Here is a 23166-nt window from a genome sequence, read left to right as displayed (position 1 = left end):
CCATGGGAAAGAGAGGCCGAGGCAGGCCCACAGTTGTGGGTCTGAGTTCTCTGGCTCTATCTAGACTGATCCATGAGGAGACACTGCCCCTAAGATGGCTGTCTGGCAACCGTGTTTCCACATGTCTGCACATGTGCTAACTGTACATGTGTCTTGTGTGTGTGTGTGTGTGTGTGTGTGTGTGTGTGTGTGTGATGCATTGGTAGCACCATTTAAGAATACCATAGCTCCTCATTAAATAGGAATCTGTGTGCAGTTGTGCAGTGAGTGACTCCACCACCATCTTTCTCTCCCTGAGCCCCTTGGAAAGTGGAGAGCTCTGACTACTCAATGCAGGGCCTGGTGAAGGCTATGGTTCTGCTTCAGCCTCTACCCAGAGGCTATCCAGCAGGACCCTGGATAGATATGAAGGGGCTTGCCATACAAACCGTCAGTTGCAGAGATGCGTCCCCCGGGTTTCATGGTAGCTGTTTGCCACTGTTTTCCCCTGTAACATCATTTGATTTGTCTCTTTCTATCCTTGAGGCATGCTGTTCTTGGAGAGGCTTTCAAGCACATGCACCCCTGACTTCCCCTGCTCACAAGCTTCCCACGGTTCCATGTGGGTGTCCCCCTAATCCCGCTCCTCTCTGCACCAGCTCTCCCTGCTCCTCAACACAGCCACTGTACTGACCTGGCCCCTGGACCCTAGGTCTGTTCCTTCCCATCCCAGGTAAATATGATACCCCTATAGAAGACCCCATACTCCAGTTGGACATATTTTCTTTGCCCGTTTTGCCTGTCAGGGAGCTAGCTACCTGTCTTCTCTAGAAGATCACCCTTGGTCAAGGGCACTCCACATACTCCACAATTCCTGGCTCAGTGCTGAAGTTCAGTCCCCATGGCGAAACCACACACATCTTGAGCCAAAAAAACAAACGCTGGGATAATTGACCTAATCCATGCTTCCCGGACCTGGCCTGGGACAGTCCTAGATCCCACGCCTCTGACTCTGTGTGTCCCTTTCAGGCCTACATGGAAGACCACCTGAAGAACAAGAACCGGCTGGAGAAGGAGTGGGAGGCACTGTGCGCCTATCAAGCAGAGCCCAACAGCTCACTTGTGGCCCAGAGAGAGGAGAATGCACCCAAGAACCGTTCCCTGGCTGTACTGACCTGTATGTACCCACTCTGGGTGACCAGACAGGGGGAGAGGGGATGGGGACACCCAGCTGTGATTTACTCTGCCCACCATCACAATCTGCAGAGCTCCAAGGTCTATCTCTATATGCAAGCCTGAGCCCCCAGACTTGTTTCCCCTTACAGATGCCCCCTCCACAAAAGCCTTTCTCCCTCTTTGGATTAGTAGATCCCAAAGAATGCCTGTTGGGGGCCCAGGGACCCTTTGGGAGCCATCCCTGTGACTGTTATGCTCTAGTGTAGGGAACCTATGGGATCCTGTGGTCTGAGAACATATGGGGCTGGGGCATGGGCATGGTCATTAACATAGAGTTACATATCCCAGCTCAGCTTTCACAGCGGTCACTGGTGTTACTGGTACAATATTACCACAAACATGGATGGCTTCACTTCACCTGGGTATCACTGTTGTCCCGAAACCACTCCAATAGAGAATGACTTAGTATAGCATAATAAATATATACTAGGTGGGCATGCAAAACACAGAAACATCTTTATAGTACCTGCCTCTCTTCCACATCACTGGCCATGGGTATCCACATGACCTAGGGAAAGTTTGGACTTCAACTTATATATGAGCCCACCCAAGGAAGACCTCGGTGGTCAAAATCTTCTCATATAAATAGGCACTCGATAAACATTAGTCTGTTCAGAGATGGCAGATACATGGGAATAACTCAACTACTCTCCTACCACAGGACAGGAGGTAGTTGTTCATGTTTCAGAAATAATGAAATGATTTCTGCTCTCCCCTGTTCTGAGAGCCTAGCGAAGCCATGCTGGTCTTGGGTTGGCCTAAAGAGAGGGCACAGAATGAAGATCTATGCTGAGATGGCAGAAAGCACCTTGTCATTGAACCCCCCACCCCGGGACTTTGCAGCCTGCAGGCCGGGACATCTAAGGACTCTCATCCAAATAGCAGAATGTTATAGCATCCCCTCCAGTCAGACCCCCTTGGCTTCTCCTTAGAATAAATGCAGGAGTTCTGAAGCTGTGCTAAAGTCATGCAGAGCAGCAAACCTTTAGAATCCAGGTTACCCACCTACATGTCAACATTTGCCAGAGAGAGGCTGGTATTCTACCCTCTGCTTCCAGGGGTGTCCAAACATATCCCCCCTTAGACAGCTATGATTAGAAACTTGTAGCTTACAGGTTTTATATTTAGAAAAAAAAGCAAAATAAAGCCCATCCCACTACAGCCAGGCTGTGTTAAACACCAGCCATGACAGATGCCAAGATGTCTGAGTACCAAGTCATTATCCCCAAGGTGGAGTTGGGATGGATAGGGTAAGTGGGGACCAGGGGACAAGGCGAGAGGGAACTGGGATAAAGGCATCTGACTGTGCTTAAATTTGAAGTCCATTCCTCAGAACAAGCCCTCACCTAAGAGTCTGGCATGGGTAAGCAGTTGGCACCACTATGGTAGCGAAGGGGAGAACCAGGGCTCTTGGGCCTCTGTGACAAGCTGATGCTCATCCCTGTCTGTCCACACTAGAGTAAGGCAGAGAGAAAAATGCTTCCATGCACGCCAGGAACATGATTGGTACCAACTCCTGGTGCCAACCAATAGGACTCTGCCACCCAGCCCTCAGCTACCACGTGTGTGAAAAGCATGAGTTTCCAGGAGGCCAGTGTTACTGGGGGACTCAGCTTCCCCAGCTACAGGAACCCCAACCTCAAGCGTTAGAGACAAACGTTTCTCACTCTCCAGGCTCTCAGGACCGTCTTCTGGTTTTTGCTCTTAGTGCCCTCTAGCTGTGGCTTGCTGACCTCTGTCCCAGACTCTGGGGAACCCCTTCTTCTACCCTGCTTTGCTGTCTCTCTAGAGGAATTGGTCTTGCTATAGAGTCATAGGATGCTGAAGAGGGTTTTTTCCATCTTGCTCTGTTTATAAGAGTGCATGCTGATAGCCAACCACAGAGGCAAGAGTAGCAAGATGAGGATCCAGCTCCCCTACCCTCTGTACTTCCTGTTGGGGTGTCCTTTGGCGGGTAGGCAAAAACAGAACTATCTTTCACTCTAGATGCGTTACTTTGTCTCCTTTCTCTGACAGTCTCTGTTCCCCTCCTTCATCTCCTACTTTCATCCAGGCCTTCAGGCCCCCAACCTCCAGATGGCCCCTGCTCCAGCACTGTAGACCACAGTCTTGCCTGTGGTTCTTCCTAGAAGCCCCCTACACTTGCCACGTGTTCCCATGACTTTGCAAGCTTGTCTCACTCCTCTGCCCTTGAAGAGCCTCTCCTACACCCTTTCTACCCACTGCCTCTTGGCTGGTGTGGATCTGTCAAGACCCTGCCAAGGCAGTCCAGCACTGGGCCAGTGAGGTGGCAAGGGGTGTAAGAGAATCACAAGGAGGAAATCCAGGGACAGGATCCACATAGTCCAGACTCTCCAGTGCCAACCAATTCTCAAAGAAGCCGCAGCCCACACTCTCCAGGCACCAGGCCAGTGTGTGACTATATCTAGTTGAGTTCTCTTGGAACTTTAAAGAATCCATAGGCAGCTTTGTGCATAGTTACAAAGAATTATGCAATACTTTGTTGGTCTGAGTTTTAAATCACCAGCAGGAATATAACTCTGCTTTGGCATGCTATTATAAATAAATGGAAAGGAAATTTTGTACCTGAATTATAATGAGAGAGAGGGAGAGAGAGACAGAGAGGCAGAAAGACAGAGAGATAGAGAGATTAATTGGTTCTGAAGCCATAAGCAAGAATACTTACTTCTTGGCACAAAACCAAAGAGAACAAAAGCTAGATTCACAGATGTGTGGCAAGGTTTAAAACAGAGCAATCTCCTGTCTCATACTTGTGTAATATTGAGAACCAACCTGCTATCCTAGGCAGTGAGCTGATGTGATGTGCAGCCAGTTTGCTCTCCGTGATAAAAGGAAATCCTCCCAGATGCTCCCTCCCTCTCCAGTCCTAGGTTTCCTACATAGAGAGTACTCATCTACGTTCATATGGGACGCCTGTGGCCATGCTGGCCAGGCTGCCATCAGAATCTAAGGCTGTTTCCTTAACAATGGTTGTCAGCCCCAGGATGCCAGCCCTGCAACCATCCATGCTTAGTGAGTTATAGCAGGGGAACAGTACTGGGCATTCTCTCTAGGAGAGGAAACTTTGTAAAATCTCAGAGATTCTGCCCCATGTCTGGCTTACCACACCACCTCCTCTCAGATTTTACTGCCTGCTCTTTTACGTTTCTCATTGGAGAAGTCAACACGGCAGCCCTCTGTGCTGGCTGAGATCCATCGGGCATCCTCCGGGGAGAGCCTATGCCTGCAGTCTAGCAATGTGAACCACTCTCAGACCCTGGCAGCCCTAGCTTGAGCTTGTCTAAGACTCACAACCAGCTAAAACCAGCCATGCATTGCTTTTTCTTTCTGGAGACTTTGGTGCAAGTGGAGGGACTTGCACTTGGGTGGCTGCATAACCTACCCAGGGTAGAAGCCAGCTTTTACCCTTAGATAACTGCTTGCAGAACTGACCCATCATAACATGCATATTGCATGTTATTTACAAGGGACACTCCATGCTTGGCTTGGTACCCTCAAACATTCCAATACCATTTTTTAAAGCTCCCTGAAGAAATCACTTGGCAGTTATCCACAAACTGTCCCTGGGCTCGGCCCCTCCAGAGTAGCATAATTCTGGGCCAAATGATAACTCTGTGTCAGACATTAAGATATAAAAATATATTAGCCCACATTTAAAAGTAAGAGCCTTTTTATCCGTAGCTGCAACTCTGCTATTACATCGTGACCCGATGATGTCACGGTACTAATCTCGTCTGACCCCATTGGCTCACTCAGGCTGGTAAAAGCTAGCTAATGAGTGACTTACATGGCAGTGGCTTTTTCTCTCCCAGTACTGGGGCCTAGACAGCATGACAAGTTCCTCTGTGGCCACTTCTTGTCTCATAGTGTCCAAGACTGCAGTACCCCTCTGTTAAGGGATGCCTACCATCTGGAGCAAGGCCAAACATCATGACCTTACCACAGCTTAGCCACCGTTGTGAACACCCTGTAAGTCATGGTGTCGGAATTTGGAAGGCAGATATCCAGAATTCATTGTATGAACTCCAAGGACGTAGCCTAGTCCAGAGCTAGCCTCGATGTTCAAGGGTCCTTGATATCCCCATCATCGGCAACCAGGCTAATCCTAATGGAGTCCCAGTCAAGACCACACATGGCGTCAGAGTACCTGTGATCCACAGGCAGCAGCTCAGGATCGAGCTTACCCACTGTCTGGTAGCTGAGTACCTGGTGTTTGTTCTTCATCATCTGGCTCAGGGGCAAGAGAACAGTCTCCCATACAAGAGGCCATGTCCTAGGTCTTCATGACACAAATGCAAGCAGGCTGCAGATGGGAAGACCTCATACCAGGCTGAGTCTGGGAGGCCACAATGGACAGCTTGTGACCCACCATGAGGCAGTCAAGGAAGTCAGGCGTAGGAGGTGAGGACAGTCAGCTACAGCCAGCTTGAGAGCTTGAAGAAGGCCATTTTAGCTTTCTGATCTCTGGACGTGCGAGCTGTCATGCCTGGTCATTGAATGCTTCAAAGTTGGGGAAGTTGTCACATCAGCACAGGTTGGCTTGCACACCGAAGATGAACCAGCTCAGTGCACCAAGACCCACCTTGGGGATGGACCCCCTCACCACAGGCATCTCTGCCACAGCTAGCAGAAAGGGGTGGTAAAAATACCCGTTTGTGAAATGCTCTGCTATTCTTCCAGTGGAAATGGAGGGAGAGTTGCTAGTAGGACCATTTCCTCGATTGGGAAGCAGCCTCATCCATCAGTAGTCTGGTGTCCCTATGGGAAGAGCCCAATTCATTCCCTTGGACTTTTGCATCTGATAGCATTAGACACTGACTCCAGTAGGAAGTCCTGAGTCATGGCTCCTGCACACATCCTCAGCAGAGCTCTTCTACCCCTTTCTGCCCCTGCTCTGTCCAGAGAGGTACCACTTTCTGGGCTTCTGCAAAGACCATTGCCTTTCTGGCTGTTTTGTTCTGTTTTGAGACAGGATCTCCCCATGTAACTGTGGCTGGCTAGGAACTTGCTGTGTAGACCAGACTAGCCTGGAACTCACAGAGATCCTCCTACCTCTACCTCCCAAGTGTTTGGATGAAAGGCGTACACCGCCATGCTTGGCCTGGCCACTGCTTCTACAACATGTGTGTCCATCACACTTGGGGTCCTGCACCTGTGCAGCTGAGACCATGGCCCCCTTTCTGGGAGTCGCTGCAGAAGATGCCCCTCTTCCTGGCCATGAGATTGCTGGTCCTTTCGGTTCTTCAGTGTTCTTCCACAAATGCTCGTTGCAGGTTAAGTCTCTGAGTGAAGTGGGATAGTTCTGGCTGTGTGTGCTCCCTGTGCTCCTCTGGAACCATATTAATGATCCCAAGTATTCCAAGGGTCAGAAGACACATCTGTGGGTCCCCGTTGAATATCATGACACCAGTCAAAGATGGTACCTCTACCTTTCTGCCCCCCCAAACAAGCCTTATTCTTCAAAAGTTATTCAACCTGCACACTGATAAGATTATTGTTCTCTGAAAATTATAAAGGTGTGTGTGTGTGTGTGTGTGTGTGTGTGTGAGTGTGTATGTGTATGACAGAGAGAGAGGGAGAGAAAGAGACAGAGAGATGCACATTTTTATATATGTTGATGTGCTTACACATACATGCATATGTGGGAACCAATGGACAACTTCAGGTGCCACACTGGGAATGGTGTCCACGTCCTTTGAAACAAGGTCTCTTATTGGCCTGGAGAGCATCGGTAAAGCTAAACTTGCTGGCTGGCAAACTTCAGGGATCTTCCAGTCTCTGCCTCCCAGTCCTTGGATTATGGGATTACACCACCATGCCTGATAGTTTATACCGATGCTGGTATCAAGCTCAGGTCCTTATGCTCATAGGCAGGTGTTTTACCAACTGAGACATCCCTGCAGACCTTAAAGGTGTGGTTTAATAGATGCAGACACACCTCAAGCTTAAGCTCCCGAGAGCTGTGTGTTTTACCGACTGCGGATCTTGAGTCTTTGTGCAGGGCTGAGTTGCAACCCACATGTGGCAGAGGCCCTTCTGGGAGGACCTCACAGACAGCATGGCCCTTCCCGGCTTGCTTCTGTATGCGTATACGAGATGGTTCAGTGGATGTGAAACAGAGTAAAGGTGCTGAAACCCTGGGGAACCCAAATCACCGGTATTTCCCTCACTGTGCATCTAGGAGGGACCCGAGTAGGTTCTCCTCACACTGGTACCAACATTCTGCCTTCAGCTCCTGGAGGGAATGTTCCATTACGAGCCCTCTTTGTACCAAGGCAGTGGGGCTAGCCCCAACTCTGCCTGCCAACCTCACAGATCCCTGCACATTTCTGCATGATGGCACCTGTGGCCACTCAGTAAGAGATAGAAAAGCTACAACCTCTTTCAGAAAACCTGAAAGAGGTTGATTGACTCCACTGAGAATGCAGCAGCCACAGTGAAGCTAGACCAGAGCCAACACCCCATCCATGGCACTACATTGTCAGCTCCTAGAAATGTGGCAAAGAAACCCTTGGCTTAAATAGCAGAGTGCATCAACCTCACAGTTCTGGTGGCTGGAAGTCCAAGGTCCTGGTGTCATCAAAGCTCTCCTTGCCTGCCAAAGGCCACCTCTATGTCCTGTGGTAATCTATTTCCAATCCCTACCTGTGCACCTGCTTAATACCTTTTGCCATTTGACGGCTCACCAGAGGGCATCAGCACTGAGCAGTTCACATAGTAGGACCATCTTGGCATGTAGTAGTTTTTTTTTTTAAATGGTGCCTATGATAATTAATAATCTACTTCCAATCCCTTCCTGTGCACCTGGTCCCGTTGGATCAGGTCCTACCCCGATGACGTCAGTGCATTGTAGTTATATTTGGCGGGACCATGTTCCCCAAAAGGCTAACAACATCTGGGCGAGAGTGGGTAAGACTGTATGGTGGCCTTTGGGATGGACACATTTCAGCTCTTAGCATCTGAGACCTCCAGGAGAGTTTGGTGGCTGGCTAGGCCTTGCGGGACACAGCAACCTGGATACCTTTGGAATCGGCTCCCTGTTCTGCTCGGGCCCAGTCATGCTGAGTGGTTAAACTTCTATCTACACCGACGTAGACAGCAAAACTGGTATGCAGGTAAAATCCCTTAAGTGTGGGAACCCAATGCTCTGCACCCTATCTAGTTCTCTGTCCCAGCGAGCTGCTCTCTTGAATTTTGCAAGATCTAGAGGGATGCTTGTAAAAACAACCTTCATAAATGAGATCTGGAACTGAAGAGATGGCTTGCCAGTCAAGAACACTCGCTGTTCCTACAGCGAACTTGGGTTTAGTCCCCAGCACCCTCATGGCAGCTTACAACTGCTGTAAGTCCAATGCCCTCTGCTAGCCTCCACAGTCACCAGGTACGTTTACAGTTTATGGTATGTACGTACAAACAGGCACTCTCACATACACATAAAAAGCAAAGTCTTTACACAGTAACACACAATGCATAAGCTTTTTTTTTTTTTAAAAGGGACTGAAATTCAAGACCAAGGCTCATGACTTCTATGTCACAGGCTACTGTCACCTCTGTGAGGCCTCTGTGGGTCAACAAAGCCAAATCAGGCCCCTTACTTCATTCGACAGCTCACCAGAGAGCATCAACCCTCGAGCAGTTCACATAGTAGGGTCATCTTGGCAAGGAGTGGGGCTTTTGAAAATGCTGCCTGTGATAATCAATCTTCGACTTCACTTTGATTAGCTTTAGAATTATTATGGAAACACTTCTAGGGTGTCCGTGAAGGTATTTCCAAAAAGGTTTAACTAAAGAGGAATTAACTACCCTGAAGTTATCAGTGTCTTCTCACAGCCTGGGATTCCTGACACAATGAAAAGGAGAAAGTGAATGAACTCAGTGTTCAACTCTTTGCTTCCTGGCTGTGGAGCCATGTGACCCACCACGGGGGATTGTACCTTCAAACTGTGCCCAAAACAAACCCTTCCTTACGTCTGTTTTACCAGATACATCCTCACAACAAGAAAAGCAACTAATGGAGAAAATAGTTGCCAAGAAGCGAGGTTGCTGCCGCGACAGGTCTTGGGATTGATTCTCAGGCTTTTTAAATGGTTTGCCAGAGGAATGTAGACTTTGGAACTCTGATCTAGAAAAGCCCTCGAATGCTACCACTCACTACACAGAGCTTAATGGGCCATTCTGGCCGGAGTTTGGAAGACCAGAATGATGAGCGCCATGTGGATAGCCGTGCTTCTAGGATTCCCCTCAAGAACTGAGCCGTTCGTGTCGCAGTCTGCCGAAGAATCTGGCAACCGGCTGCCCATGTTCTGAGATGAGTCAGGCTAAGTTGTTTGATGAGGGAACTTCAAGACAGGACAGCACAGGCTGTTGCATAGCTCCTGCTCTGGATCGATGGACGGGGAGAGGGAAAGGGAGAAGGAGGGGAGGGAGATAGACAGACAGGCAGAACAGAAAGATGAAAAATAAACAAAGGAGTTTAAACTTCCTTAAACTATTGACAAGGTAGCTGAGAAAGTGTTAGATGAGCACCACTAAAGAGAAGCCTTGTGCTCTGTATTGGGGTAACAGATAATGTACCCCGAGAGGACCCCGGCCCACCAATGGCTTTATTTAGTGAAAATGTAAGTCCAAGGGTGTTGAAGCTCAGGTGATCCTATCACCAGCTGCAGACGTCAGACACGCGACTGCAAGCTTGGTGTTTTCTCGGTTGGGTTTCAGTTTTACTCTGTTCTGCTCTTTTCTTGCTGTCATCTCGTTCCTCCATTTTTTTTTTTGGAACAGAAATGTTTGTCCTCTGTTGTTACGCATTAGAAGTGTGTGGCTTTGATCTTGCAGGGGCTTCTAGTTGAAACCGGGTTCTCAGGAGAAACCTCACACCTTAAACTTCTGAATGGCGCTGGGACTATTAGAAAGTGTTGGGGACTTTTGAAGATGGACTAACTCAATTTTGCAGAGATGAACATGAGGCTTTAGAGGACAAGGATGGGATGCCATGACTCCAAGTGTCGTATTTGAGTGTCAAGCAGATAAGAAGTTGAGCTGGGATTCTTTTATTTATAAATTTTTATTATTACGTGTGTACGGGTGTTGGCCTACACGTATACCTAGCACCATATGCATGTCTGCGGCCCCCAGAGGCCGGAAGAGGCCCTGGAGCTGGAGTTACAGACAGTTGTAGCCACCACGTGAGTGCCGGGGATCAAACCCAGGTCCCCTGGAGGAGCAGCCAGCGCTCTGAACCACCGAGCCATCTCTCCGGCCTCTGCGAGTATTAATCTTAAATATCAGCGCGGCTGGATTTGGAATCATTCTGGAAACACACCTCTGGCTGTGTCTGACAGTATTTCCAAGAAGCCTGAACCTGGGGGCTGTAAAAATGTTTCAGTGGTTTTAGAGTTCTGTTCCCAGCATTCACATGGGGGTTCACAATCACCCATGACTCCAGTTCCAGATGATCTCATGCTAGGTTCTGACCTCCACAGGTACCAAGCGCATGCGCACACATAAATACATACACAGACACACACGCACACACACACACACACACACACACACACAGTGGAGGGGAGGGGAAGGGGCAGGGAGGGGGGAGGGGGGAGAGAGGGGAGGGGAGGAAGAGAAGGGAAGGAGAGGGAAGGGGAGGGGAAGGAGGGACAAGGAGAGGAAGGGAACGGAGGGAGAGAGAAAGAGAAAGAGAGAGAGATGTATCACATACATGAACCTGCATACATAAATTTAACAAATAATTTAACTGTAACTAATGAGGAAGATTCACCCCAAATGTGGATGGCACCATCTCAAGAGCTGGCATCTCCACCTGAATAAAAGGAGAAAGAGAGTAGGGCACTTGGCTTTCACTCATCTTTACTTCCTCACTGTGTATACAATGTAACTAGCTACCAACCATGTCTCCCCAAGCATGATGGGCTGTATTTACCCTCAGGTTGCTTCTTAAGTTGCTGCATCTGGTACTTTGTCCTGGCAACAAGAAAAGCAGGTCACATTATTTCTTTCTGTTCCTAGGTATTCAGAGACACCCATCTGGCTTCTGAGTGTTGGAGCAAACACATGTAACAATGTGTTCTTTTGCCTAACTAAAGTAGGTCTGAATATAGTCATTTCTGTATTTTGCCGTCCCTCACTGGGAACGTGGGGCAGCATTGCTGTCTGGTTTACTGAGGGCAGTAGGTAATATCTGGTTACATAATTGCTGTTCATCATCTGTCAGCGCACATGTGAAAGGAAGGAAGGAAGCTATGACCATGGAGACCGTTCCCTGGGTTGACTACAAGGAGGAGTGAGGAACATGGAGGAGTGGCAGTGATGCAGGTGGATGACCAACACAGGCAAATGAATGATGCAGAGAGATGAGTACATGGAGATTTGATGGACATGAGGGGACAAGCACAAAGAGGGCAGAGGGACAGTGAGGTTGAGCACCTTGGAGGACCTTAGGAGCACCACAGGGAGAGGAATATGGAGAGACAGACAACTTGGGGGAATGCATGTACCAGTGAGATGGAGATGACTACACATTGCTACTTGCTTGGACCACATGAGCAGCAATACCAGGAGATGTAGGAAGCACTTTCCTGAGAGGTCTATTTTAGAAGATAACATGACCAAAGATGGCTTCCATGCATCTTCTAAACACCAAGATTCTATTTCCCATATCCATTAATGATGAAACTTCAGAGCTCGCCACAGTTTCAGGAAGACTGCCCTTCTGGGCTTTCCCCCTTGTAATTCTGGAACTTGTTCCTTGCGTTGGCACTTGTGAAAGTCGTTTTCTGTTTACTGACGAGACAGTGGTCTTTACACACATTTTGCTAACTCAGTGGACTTCCACTCCATCTGCGGGTTCATCTGTAGTCTTAAACTCATTCCTGAACTCCTCACTGTGTTCTAATAATGGACGCCACTTATACCTGTAATCAGATATTAAACTCAATATTTTGAAAGACAAGTCCGCTCCTCTCCAACACTGAGTAATTTATCTAAACATTCTAGGCTAGCAAATGGTAGAACTTAGACTTACAGCTGTTTCCTCCTGAGACTGGCCAAGAACACTGATCTTCCCAGGCCTCCATTTCTTCTGTATAAAATAAGAATGTAGCCCCATTTAATATGTAGTATGGGTATCCAGGTAAGCAGAGATGACATCTGTAAAAATATGGAATGTTGTAGAAATTAAGAATATTGCTGGGGTTGGGGATTTAGCTTAGTGGTAGAGGCTTGACTAGTAAGCGCAAGGCCCTGGGTTCAGTCCTCAGCTCCGGAGCAAAAAAAAAAGCATTAAAAAAAAAAAGAATATTGCTGAACAAGGTACTGACATGTGACAGATACTGGGGAACCTCGGAAGATGGTGGCGAGCGGTGGGTTTGACCAAGACTATTCTCCGTACATGTTTCTCGCCTTCCCTCCCAGATGGTACAGAAAGCATGATGCTCCTGACTTCAGAGTTCTCAGACTGAGTTTTTGAAAAACACACCCACTTGTTAACTGACATTGCTCAAAGATGCCGCCATTGGCCTGGGTGTCCAGCCACTCTGCCACGTGAGTGCTATCCTGGGAACAGGAAGAATAACTCCTATAAAGCACAGATAGGGGTGGACCTGGTGTTTGTACGTCCCCCTGGCTTCCCTGAAGTTTGTGGTTGTCCTGACATGTATAGACTGATCTCACAGGTCCCTCTGCCTCTCTTGGAGTCTTTGCAGTTCAGGAAACCTGTCTTTGATGCTCATAATACTGTGTGCACTCCTTTTGCTGGCTCTTATAGCACTGCTTTAAAAACACGAACAGGGAAAGAAGACCACACAGTCGGTCGGAGATTCGCTACTGACTCCTCATTGTGCACGTCCCTGCTGTGCACGGTGCGCTGTCCCTTTAAGGATGGTTGTATGGGTTTCCAAACACATAGCCCAAAGTAGACCAATGTTAAAAACAAAATAGCCTAAGTTTAAAAGCAAAATACAAATAGAAAATGCAATATACAACCAAATATGCCACCCGAGGACAGGAGGGCTGGTCCTTTGCTTGAGGTTCTTATGATGAGGGGAAGGTTAATGTGCAGCCTGCCTGCACTCTGCACAGAGATCCACAGCAGCTCCATGGAGCCGGCCCTGCTGTACGTTAGCAAGGAGAAGCCATGACAGGTTCTCGACATGCTCAGACTGAAGGCTCCTGGTCACTGTCTTTCTCATCCCAACCCTCCAGATTCAGGGGACTTTTTCGTGGCTTTCTGCTAAGAAAGTCCAGCCTCAGCCACCTGCTGAGCCTAAGCACACAGTTGCCCTGTCTGCCATTCTGGGCCACGCTGTTCCTGTGAGAGAAGCCACAGATCTCCCCAGCCTAACACAGAGTTCCACTAGGGACATTCACTGCTTACCGAGCGTGCAACACTGGAGCCAGGGACTCACGAGCTGTGGTCTTTCTTTTCCTTGTTCCTTCCCCCACCAGATCCTGCTGTTTATAAATGTTTCTCAGGAAAGACCCCCCCCTCCACCCACGCCATTGCCTAAAGTTGGTGTATTGAGAACGTTTACAGTAAATCAGATTTCCAGGTGCCCCTCTGGAACACTCTGGAAGCAACTTGGGACGTGGCTGTCTATTACAATATTACCGGGTCGGTTTGGCGGGCCACCACAGCAACCTGAAGGTGGTACACCTCTTTTATTTTTTCCTAGTATGTATGAAAATATAGAATGCTGGATAATTTAAGAATATTCCTTGACAAATATTTATGATGCTTACTTGGAGTCAAGAAAAGAAGGTGTACTTCAGTTTCCTGATGCTGTCAGTTTGTATTTAGTACAGTTATGCAGGGAGGAGCCATCCAGTCCATGGGAGTTTTTGGAAAATACACATCTCCACTAGAAAAAAAAAACCCTATAGCAATAGCTTGACACTCACTGTCTTAACTGCTTCGTGGGGCTTCTGCAACCCTCAACGGTCACATAGGTGTGTAGATGAATGTGAATACTGTGCAATGTGTGAACCTTCGTCCTGTCTATAGATGTTCCATGACTAATCCTGTCTTTACTGGAAACACTTCCACCACACCCTGAGGCAGACTGCTAGCCTTCAGTCTTCTGTTGCCTAGAGTCCCAGTAGATCATGCTTCCTAAATTCAATCTGGTATAAATTTCATAACTTCCCCAACCCTGGAACGTGGTGGTGGTGGTTGTTTTATGCGTGTCTGTGTGGTCACCTGGGCACAAGGGAAGGTTTCCTCAGAGGCCAGAAGAAGGTGTCAGGTCCCCAGGAGTTGAAATGATGGATCATTGCGGGCCACTGATGAGGATACTAGGAGCGCCACTCAGGTTGTCTGCAAGAAAAGTATGCCCCGGTAAATGACTGAACCATCTCTCCAACACCTGTTGTTGCTGTTGCTATGCTGCTGTCATTTTTAATTATGGCTGGGGGCATATGCAGCTCAGTTCATAGAATGCTTGCCTAGCATGTATGAGGCCATGGGATTGATCCTCAACACTGTATAAATCCAGTGTGGTGGTACATGCTTGTTAACCCAGCACTGGGGATGTGGAAACAAGAGGATTAGATATTCAAAGTCATCATCAACTACACAGTGAATTAGAGGATAGCCTGGGCTACAGGAGACCTTTTCTAAGAAGTTAAAGCCCTGAGTGATAGCTCAGTGGTTGAGTGTGTACAGCTCTTCCAGAGGAGCTAAGTTTAGTTTTTAGTAACTACACACATACACACTCACACACACATACACACTCACACAACAAATACACTCACTCACACACACACTTACATACACACACTCACACATACACTCACACACACACACACACACACACACACACTCACTCACAGACATACTCACACACACACACACACTCATACTCACACACACACTCACACACACACTCACACACATACACACACACATACACACACACACTCACACTCACACACACACATACACTCACACACACACATACACACACACACACACACTCACACACACACACACACATTCACACATACACACACACATACACACACACACATTCACACATTCACACATACACATACACACACACACACACACATTCACACATTCACACATACACACACACTAACACACTCACACACACATACACACACACTAACACACTCACATACACATACACAAACACTCACATACACACACTAACACACTCATACACACATGCGCACAGACTATTTTTTTTTCAAAGTAAAATTTCAAGACAAATGAAAGAGCTAGAGAGCTGGACATAGCTGTGCATCCTTTAATGCCCACCCTTGGGAGGCAGAAGCAGGAAGATCTCTATGAGTTTGAGTTAACCTGGTCTACAAAGCAAGTTCCAGAACAGCCAAAGCCACATAGTGAGGCCCTGCTTCAGAATGAAATTACAGAAACAGGTGAGGGAAAAAAAATTCTGAAGTCTGCATTAATGCGACTGGGTGGCAGTAGCGGGTGTAAGAGCTACCTTCTACAGGAAGTGGCCTGTCTGAGGAAGGCTTAAAGGGCTTACAAGTACAGATGGCTCTGTCTCCACAGAATAAAAGACATGGTGATGTGTGCTCCTCAAAGAAACTTCTGAGGGTGGGAGCAACGCTGAGGGTGGTGGCGGTGTTTGAACTTGCTACCGAAGGATGAAGAGGCTTTCAGGGGCTCTGGTGCTCTTAGGCAGTTCTGTCTTCACAACCTTCCATCTGCCCCCATGCTGCCTCCCCCACCGCACACCCTGTTCTTTCTACTAAGGGCACAGTTTGTAGATTCCTGGAGACTCACAGCAGGCAGGGGGCAGTCTGTTCCATATCTAAGCTGTTGCGCCATCAATCCCACTGCGGGGCCAGTCTTCGCAGTCCTGGGATTCTGCTCTTTCAGGGAACATCCTTATCTTGACAGTGGCCATGTTTCTCCTTTGCGTGCTCTTCATCTGCATTTTCTCTGGCCCTTACTTTCCTTTTGAAACTAAAATCTAACAACAACAACGGCAAGGCTTTAATGACTTACCAACAAGGATAGTGGCCTTCCTGTTCGTGTGCAGGGTTGTGTTTATTTACTGTGTGTTGACAGAGTTGTCTGTCACTAAAAGGCCAGCGCTCGGTTCATTCTGTGTAGAGGATAAACTTGGCATTTGAGCTCTACATAGGAAAACTGTCAAGGTGTCTGAATTCTGCCGAATGAGAACCCTGGTGCCTTCCCCCCACACATCCTGTGATGACCTTACAACAGAGATTCATACACAGAGTGAGGAAGGGAAGGGTCCACACAGCAAGCTGTGGTCCAGACCTGAAAGGGCTACAGAGGAGCCTTAAAGCACATGGAGCCCACAAGGCATCCCCAACCCCTCCCGAGCAGTGGTTAGCTCTCCTACACTTGGAGGGCTGTGCAGCCATTTAACCCTCCACTCTCGGCTACTTGCAGATGACCATTCCAGGATCCTGTTGAAGTCTGAGAACAGCCACAGCAATTCTGACTACATCAATGCCAGCCCCATTGTAAGTACATGGTCACTGGGGCGGGAGGGTGCGGGGCTATTTCTTAGGTGTTCGTGGGCCACGTGGTAAAGAAAGTTCTGGGTTAGGATCTGCTGTGGCTCATGAACTGGTGAAGCACTTGCTGCCTGTATACTGTCAGGGTGGCCTGTAGGGTCCAGCCAGCCAGATGCCGGCAGTTTCCTGACACGGACCGCGGTTCCTACTCAGTGTCACACCCCTCCTCGAGAGCTACTTACTTCCTGTTTATTTATGGGGTTCAGAATACAAGGTCCAAGTATTTCGTGGCCCTGAAGCAGGACAGGACAATGGACTCTCCTTCAGGCTTCTCCAGTGGCTGGAATCCTTTCCACATAGACCGAACATTGGATCATCGTGTCCTGGGCTCTTTCCAGTCCTCCAATAGAAAGCCATCTATGAGCACATATCCAGCCATATTGTGGGAGGGGCTTCTGACAGATTACTGTGAGATGCTCAGTGTCATCCCTCTCGGGTGAGCTCAAGCACTGTGAGATAAGAACTGGATGGAGGCTGGTGTTTTGTCTCTACCGCCTGAGCCCAGAGCTTTCCACGTCCATAGAAAAGGGGGCGCCTTCTTTACCTCATCAGGAGTGGACTTTAAAGCCAGGGCTCACCCGTGTCAGTGGTTCTCATTTGGAGTCGCTCAACTATTCTTTCTGCATAGGACTAAGCCAAGTTTCCACCTGAGGCTTGCTAGCTGACTCACTCACGAGCAGAATATAAGTTCTGATTTATAAATGTCTGGGCTCAGGCTCTACATGGTGGAAAACAGGAGACAGCCACTCGAAGTCATCCGGGGCATTTTCCTTCTTGTCCTGATCCCTTTTCCAAAAAAGAGCTAGACAGGAACACCAGAATGGGAGCAGCAGCTATTTTTCAGGTCTGAACATCAAGAGCTCATGCCACGGCACGCTTAGCTGCCCCGTGTGATAGTCGGTGACAAGCAGCCAGCCAAGGGGGTTCAGGCGGAAACCTGGCCTCAGTATGAGTTCATGTGGCTTAACCGCTGCACCATCCACAGACCAACATCACGAGGTGTTCCTCGGTGGAGTCAGGACATCCCTGTGAGTTCAGGTCAGAACAACTCCCAGGCCTCCTATCCATGGCTCCAGGTCGGAAGGGTCAGTTGGAAAGGCAATATTCTGGTAACGTTTGCTTTCTCTTTGCTTCATATTATAATTCCACGCCCCGCCCCCCTAAATTTGGATTGTAAGAATGAGCCGGAAGAAGCTGATTGTGCCGTCTGTCTGAGGTAACTAGAGGAGCCGTGATAATGACCTTCTCAGCAGCCACCGAGTGAGCAGCTTACGATTACAGTGCAGACGGCCCTAGCTGTGCCACACAAAACTATGATAATTACATCTGTGCCTACTCCTCATTAAATCGCAGGGAAGTCATCCAGTAGTAAATAAGGAGCAATCTTTGCTTTTAAATCGGGGTCATGAGAGTAAACGGGGATTCTGCCATCCCACGTAGTGCTTATGAGAAAGAAGCGTTCACTCTGAGCGCCGCGCTGAGCTTTTCCGGAGGCCTCCAGACTGAGGGAGGCCACCCACCTAGCCATGGTCCAGATAAGCACTGGGTATGGCTGACCCAGAACCCAAGATTCCTAACACCACCAGGAGACAAGCTCAGTTGCTCATCCTACTATATCGGTGACAGGAGCAAAGCGAATGTTCCAGTTTGAGTGCGTTTAACCAATTTAAGCCGGGACAGGGTGGATCCTAAGAAAAGGATGACAGATGTCCTATCGAGTTGGCCAAGTGTGGGGGACAATTCGTGGGTTCTCAGAATATATTCAACCAAACATCTGTGCTTGTAAGCTTGGTGTACATCAGTGTTAAATAAATCTCTACTCTGTGTATGAAAGGGCCTTAGACAGCACTTTCTTGGTTCCAAAGCCCTAGTGCCTCCCCTGGTGAAGACTTGGCATCCGGACAAGAGTCTCATGGTGTTTGCTTTTAAGAAAGCGTGCAGGTCAGACATGTTGGCACGAGCCTTTAATCACAGTTCTTTGGAGGCAGAGGCAGGCAGATCACTGAATTCAGAACTTCCCTGGGTCTACCCAGAGAGGTCCAAGACAGCCAGGGCTGCACAGAGAAACCTTGCCTTGAAAAACTTAAATTAAATAAACAATTCTGTGAAACCTGTCTCACTTCAGGGGTGTAAGGGACACAGGTGCGTCGGAATCTTTACTCTGTATAACTCCAGCACCTAGGACTGTGCACCCTCCCCAAATCTGGGCAGGTCTTCCCAAGACTTTAGGCTACAGCTTGGGGAGGACAGGACCAGTCTAGAGTAGACACTCCCCGTCTACTGGCTGTAGAGCCCTGTTTCCTCTTCCCTACTCCACAGCACTTCATAGCCTCTGACTTGGGAGTGCTCCGCATCTGTTTCCAAAGTCAGTTTTGTTTGCAACGTGGCTGAGTCCTTTCGTGTAGAAATGAAGCTGGTGACTCACAGATTTGGCGGCTGTCATCCACGTTCAACAGCAAGACACTGTCTTGTTCTTGCATGCGTGTGGAAATATATGGACTTTCACCCCACGTTGTGATGACAGTCTGAGAAACAACTGAGTGAGGGCTAGAGCCAACACAGGCTAACTGCTTTCCTCCTTATTATAACAGCACAAACTGAGTTGTAGACTCAGCATATCTGGGTGCTAGGGGCTTCTGACTTGGTTTTCCTAAAGTCACTTGGTGAGTCTCCTAGGATTATCTGTTATGCTGATCTCTCTGAGCAGGCTGGGTTCCTGAAAAATCCCCCAGTAGGAAGACTGTGTTGTTGAGGCCATTGCCAACAATGGTTCCTTAGCTTACCACTATAGAAGCTAAAGGGTATGCCCCAGCAGCGGAGTGGAGGCTCTACAAAGTGTAGGTACGACCCCACGGCCTCCTGACCTCAAAGTGTGGCATCTGTCTCAGCACATTGCAAATATTCACTAATGCACTCAACACCTGCTCACATATACGTGTACCCTCGTGCCCGTTGAGTTCCCATTGAAAACGTGTGCCTAGAAGTCAGAGTGTCCAGCATACCCACTCCCCAACTCTGCACACAATAGAACCGAGACCCAGACGCTGCAGATACCTGGGAGTTTGTGTGTAGAACCATAATACTGTTCATGTGAGAGGTGCGTGGAGAAGCAGAAAGAAATGAGAAAGAAAGCAGGAAACAGCCGTGGAGAATAGAGGATGCTGGAGTGGACACCATGTCAGTTACTCACCACAGTGGAGTGGACACGATCTTAGTCGCCCACCACGGCAGGCCAGCGGTCGGATTCCCCTACTGAAATAAAGAGTCCCTCTCACAGAAACGCATCACACGAACTCCAACCACAGTTGCCCTGCCTGAAAACTCAGATGTGGTAAAACCTCTGTCTATCTAGCTAAATGTTTGCCTCACTTCTATTCAAAGACTGAAGCAAACCAGGGCGGACTTCCTGCCACGCACATTGGCGGGCGCAAAGAGCTTCTGCACTGTCCTCTCCAGGATGGCCCTGCTCACATCCTTGGCTTTCTGACCTTCTGCCTGGCGTCTGAGCAAGTTTGATGGGGTTAGATTATTTTTTAAATGACAATTAAGACCTATCACAAAAGTGGACAGTTCTCCTTTCTGAAATGCTGCCCATAATTTTTTTTTCTTTCAATCTTGTTTCTCATTCTGAAAACAGCCTAATTGGTAGTTTGAACGTGTCACAAATTTTAAATATGCTATGTGGTCTATGTTGTTTTAGGGGAAAGAAATCACATAGGAGAAGGGGGTGGGGCGTCCCTTCCTCTGCATAGCTGTTTGCTGAGAGGCAGGGCCTCTGTAAATGGCTGTCACCCCCAGCAAATGCATATTTTTGAAAAATCAAAACTCCTCAATTCTGCTAAGCGTTTTTCTGCTGAAACATCTTAATTGGGGCTTTCAGTGAGAGCAACATAATTTTACCTGTATTGTGTATGTTGTGAATCTCAAAACGAGGTCCAGTTTTAATTATGAGTCACGAAATTAGATGCACAGAAAGCGTTCCCCTACCCCCACCCCAGCCAACTTCCGCATTGTTGTTCTGTTAGAATAACTCGCGCCAGCTGCCTTGTGTTCTTGCCCTCTTTCAGTGCTCGCATAATTACAAGGTGCATCCAGCACCTTTCCGCGCTGACAGGCTTCCTCTCCCCGCATGCTCACAAACTGTGCACAGGCTCACGCGGGCTGAGACTCTGAGCACACGGTTAAAACATTTTCCTGTGTGTGTCTGTCTGTGTGTCTGAGTGTGTGTATGTGTCTCTGTCCGTGTGTGTGTATCTGTGCCTTGTGTCTGTGTGTGTCTCTATGTGTTTGTGTGTGTCTTGTGTCTGTGTGTGTCTGTGTGTGTGTGCCTGTGTGTGTGTGTCTCTGTCTGTGTGTGTGTGTATCTGTGCCTTGTGTCTGTGTGTGTGTCTTTGTGTGTGTGTGTGTGTGTGTGTGTGTGTGTGTCTGTGTGTGTGTGTGTTGTGTGTGTGTCTGTGTGTGTGTGTGTGTGTGTGTCTGTGTGTCTGTGTGTGTGCATGTCTGTGTGTGCATGTTTGAGTGTGTGTCTGTGTGTGTCTGTGTGTGTGTGTGTCTCTGTGTGTGTGTATCTGTGCCTTGTGTCTGTGTGTGTCTCTATGTGTTTGTGTGTGTCTTGTGTCTGTGTGTGTCTGTGTGTGTCTGTGTGTGTGTGTCTGTATTTATGTGTCTGTGTGTCTGTCTGTGTGTGTGTCTGTGTGTCTGTATCTGTATGTGTGTATGTGTGTGTCTGTGTGTGTTTGTGTGTGTTTGTGTGTGTTGTGTGTGTGTGTGTGTCTGTGTGTGTGTTGTGTGTGCATGTGTGCACATAGTCAGTCTTCAAGTTAGTCATTGTAATTAAGGTCTGCAATGTGGAACGTTCCCCATGAGAGTGAGCAAGGCATATGACAAAAAAACCAACTACCCTCAACCCCATTCTTTGTTCTCAGTCTTTCACAGTCAAGAGAGAGATGGAAATGAACTTCCAGAAAGGTAGACCACATCTGTGAAATTCCCGTGAATGTACACATGGAGACACACACCGATGGAATGCACACATGTAGACACACAATGGTGCCAACAAACGCGTAGCGACATACACACATACGCATGCATATACAGATGCACACATACAGACACACAATGACACACATACAGACACATTAGACACAAAGAGGCATAAATATGCTGACAGACACACAGGCACAGACACACAGATACAAATGCATGCAATACACACACACACACACACACTCGAAGGCAGACACACTTACACAGACTTACAGACCAGTGATCCCAGACCAGGTAGTGACTGCACACATCCCTCCCAGGATAAACAAAATACCCAACATGAGTGAACTCCTCAGCCAAGTGTTTTCATGCGTTCGCTCTTCAAGACAAACAAACTTGTCTACTGCACGTGGACGTGGGCCCATTGCTAGGAGCTCAGGCCTAGCCACTCTCTACCAGACCCCAGTTCTGGGAGGCACCCAAATATCCTGGAGTCGGGGGAGGTTGTCTACCCATCCTGGAGCAGAGTCTCAGCTACTCTGGGGCAGCATAAGTGGTGAACAGTATTGCCCATACAGCCACGCACTGGTTCTGTTCTGCTGGGCTCCTGGTCTTCATTGTATGCACTGCTCTGGAGCAGGATGGACAGGCTGAAGGACGTGTCAGTTGGAGGCGTGCTGGCTTTTATGCATCTGATGGTGATGGGCCTTCCCATGCAGGCCTTGTGTGTTAATAGCCATGGGTACAAGCTGTGCTGCCCCGTGTTCCCACGTCTACCTGCCTGTGTGACTGATCCTTACACCAACCCTCTTGTTCCCGCAGATGGACCATGACCCACGAAACCCCGCATACATTGCCACCCAGGGCCCACTTCCCGCCACCGTGGCCGACTTCTGGCAGGTGAATCTTCTTTCATTTTCTTCTCTAAAGATAAAACGTTAGTGAGTCGTTCACGAATCAACACGATGGATTCAGTGGAACAAATTCCTTCTTTGCACATATTACTTCAGAACTCGTGAGTTCGTCGCTTTCTCATCGGAGATGTTCAACGGTTTTAACGGTTTTTGCTCTTTAGCCATATCATAATCTAACTTTATAAAAGATTATGAAGTGAAATTAATATGCATTTACACTACGTTTTCTTCAAATGTGACTTTATTGTTTGATTTATTGCTTTATTGCTTTATTTTTATGAAGGTGAAAAACGTGCCCAAAATATAGTTTATCTTATTTGAGGATTTTTAATTTTATATTTCAAAGGCCATCCTGGTCTTTTTATCTAGAGCAATCCTGCATCACCCCAAATGAGTCTGAGACCTGGGAACTAGTTCTAACATGAACAAATGAGGTGGAATTAGACAGGACAACAGAGTGCCCCGCCCTGACCAGGAT

At 48.1% G+C, this 23166-nt stretch overlaps 1 protein-coding gene across 1 annotated transcript in view; it reads left to right on the top strand.

The window, feature by feature from the left end:
• Nucleotides 1-23166, top strand: part of Ptprn2 (protein tyrosine phosphatase receptor type N2) — a 725488-nt gene that overhangs the window by 658406 nt on the left and 43916 nt on the right. The window contains exons 15-17 of the mRNA XM_032908352.1: nt 1009-1156; nt 16661-16734; nt 22597-22674. Of these exons, the coding sequence (XP_032764243.1) occupies nt 1009-1156; nt 16661-16734; nt 22597-22674 (300 nt within the window). The remainder of the gene's footprint in view (nt 1-1008; nt 1157-16660; nt 16735-22596; nt 22675-23166) is intronic.

This window comes from Rattus rattus, chromosome 7 (assembly GCF_011064425.1).
Source record: "Rattus rattus isolate New Zealand chromosome 7, Rrattus_CSIRO_v1, whole genome shotgun sequence".
Classification (NCBI taxonomy): domain Eukaryota; kingdom Metazoa; phylum Chordata; class Mammalia; order Rodentia; family Muridae; genus Rattus; species Rattus rattus.
Note: the sequence above shows the minus strand (reverse complement) of the source record. Positions and strands in the feature narration are given on the sequence as shown.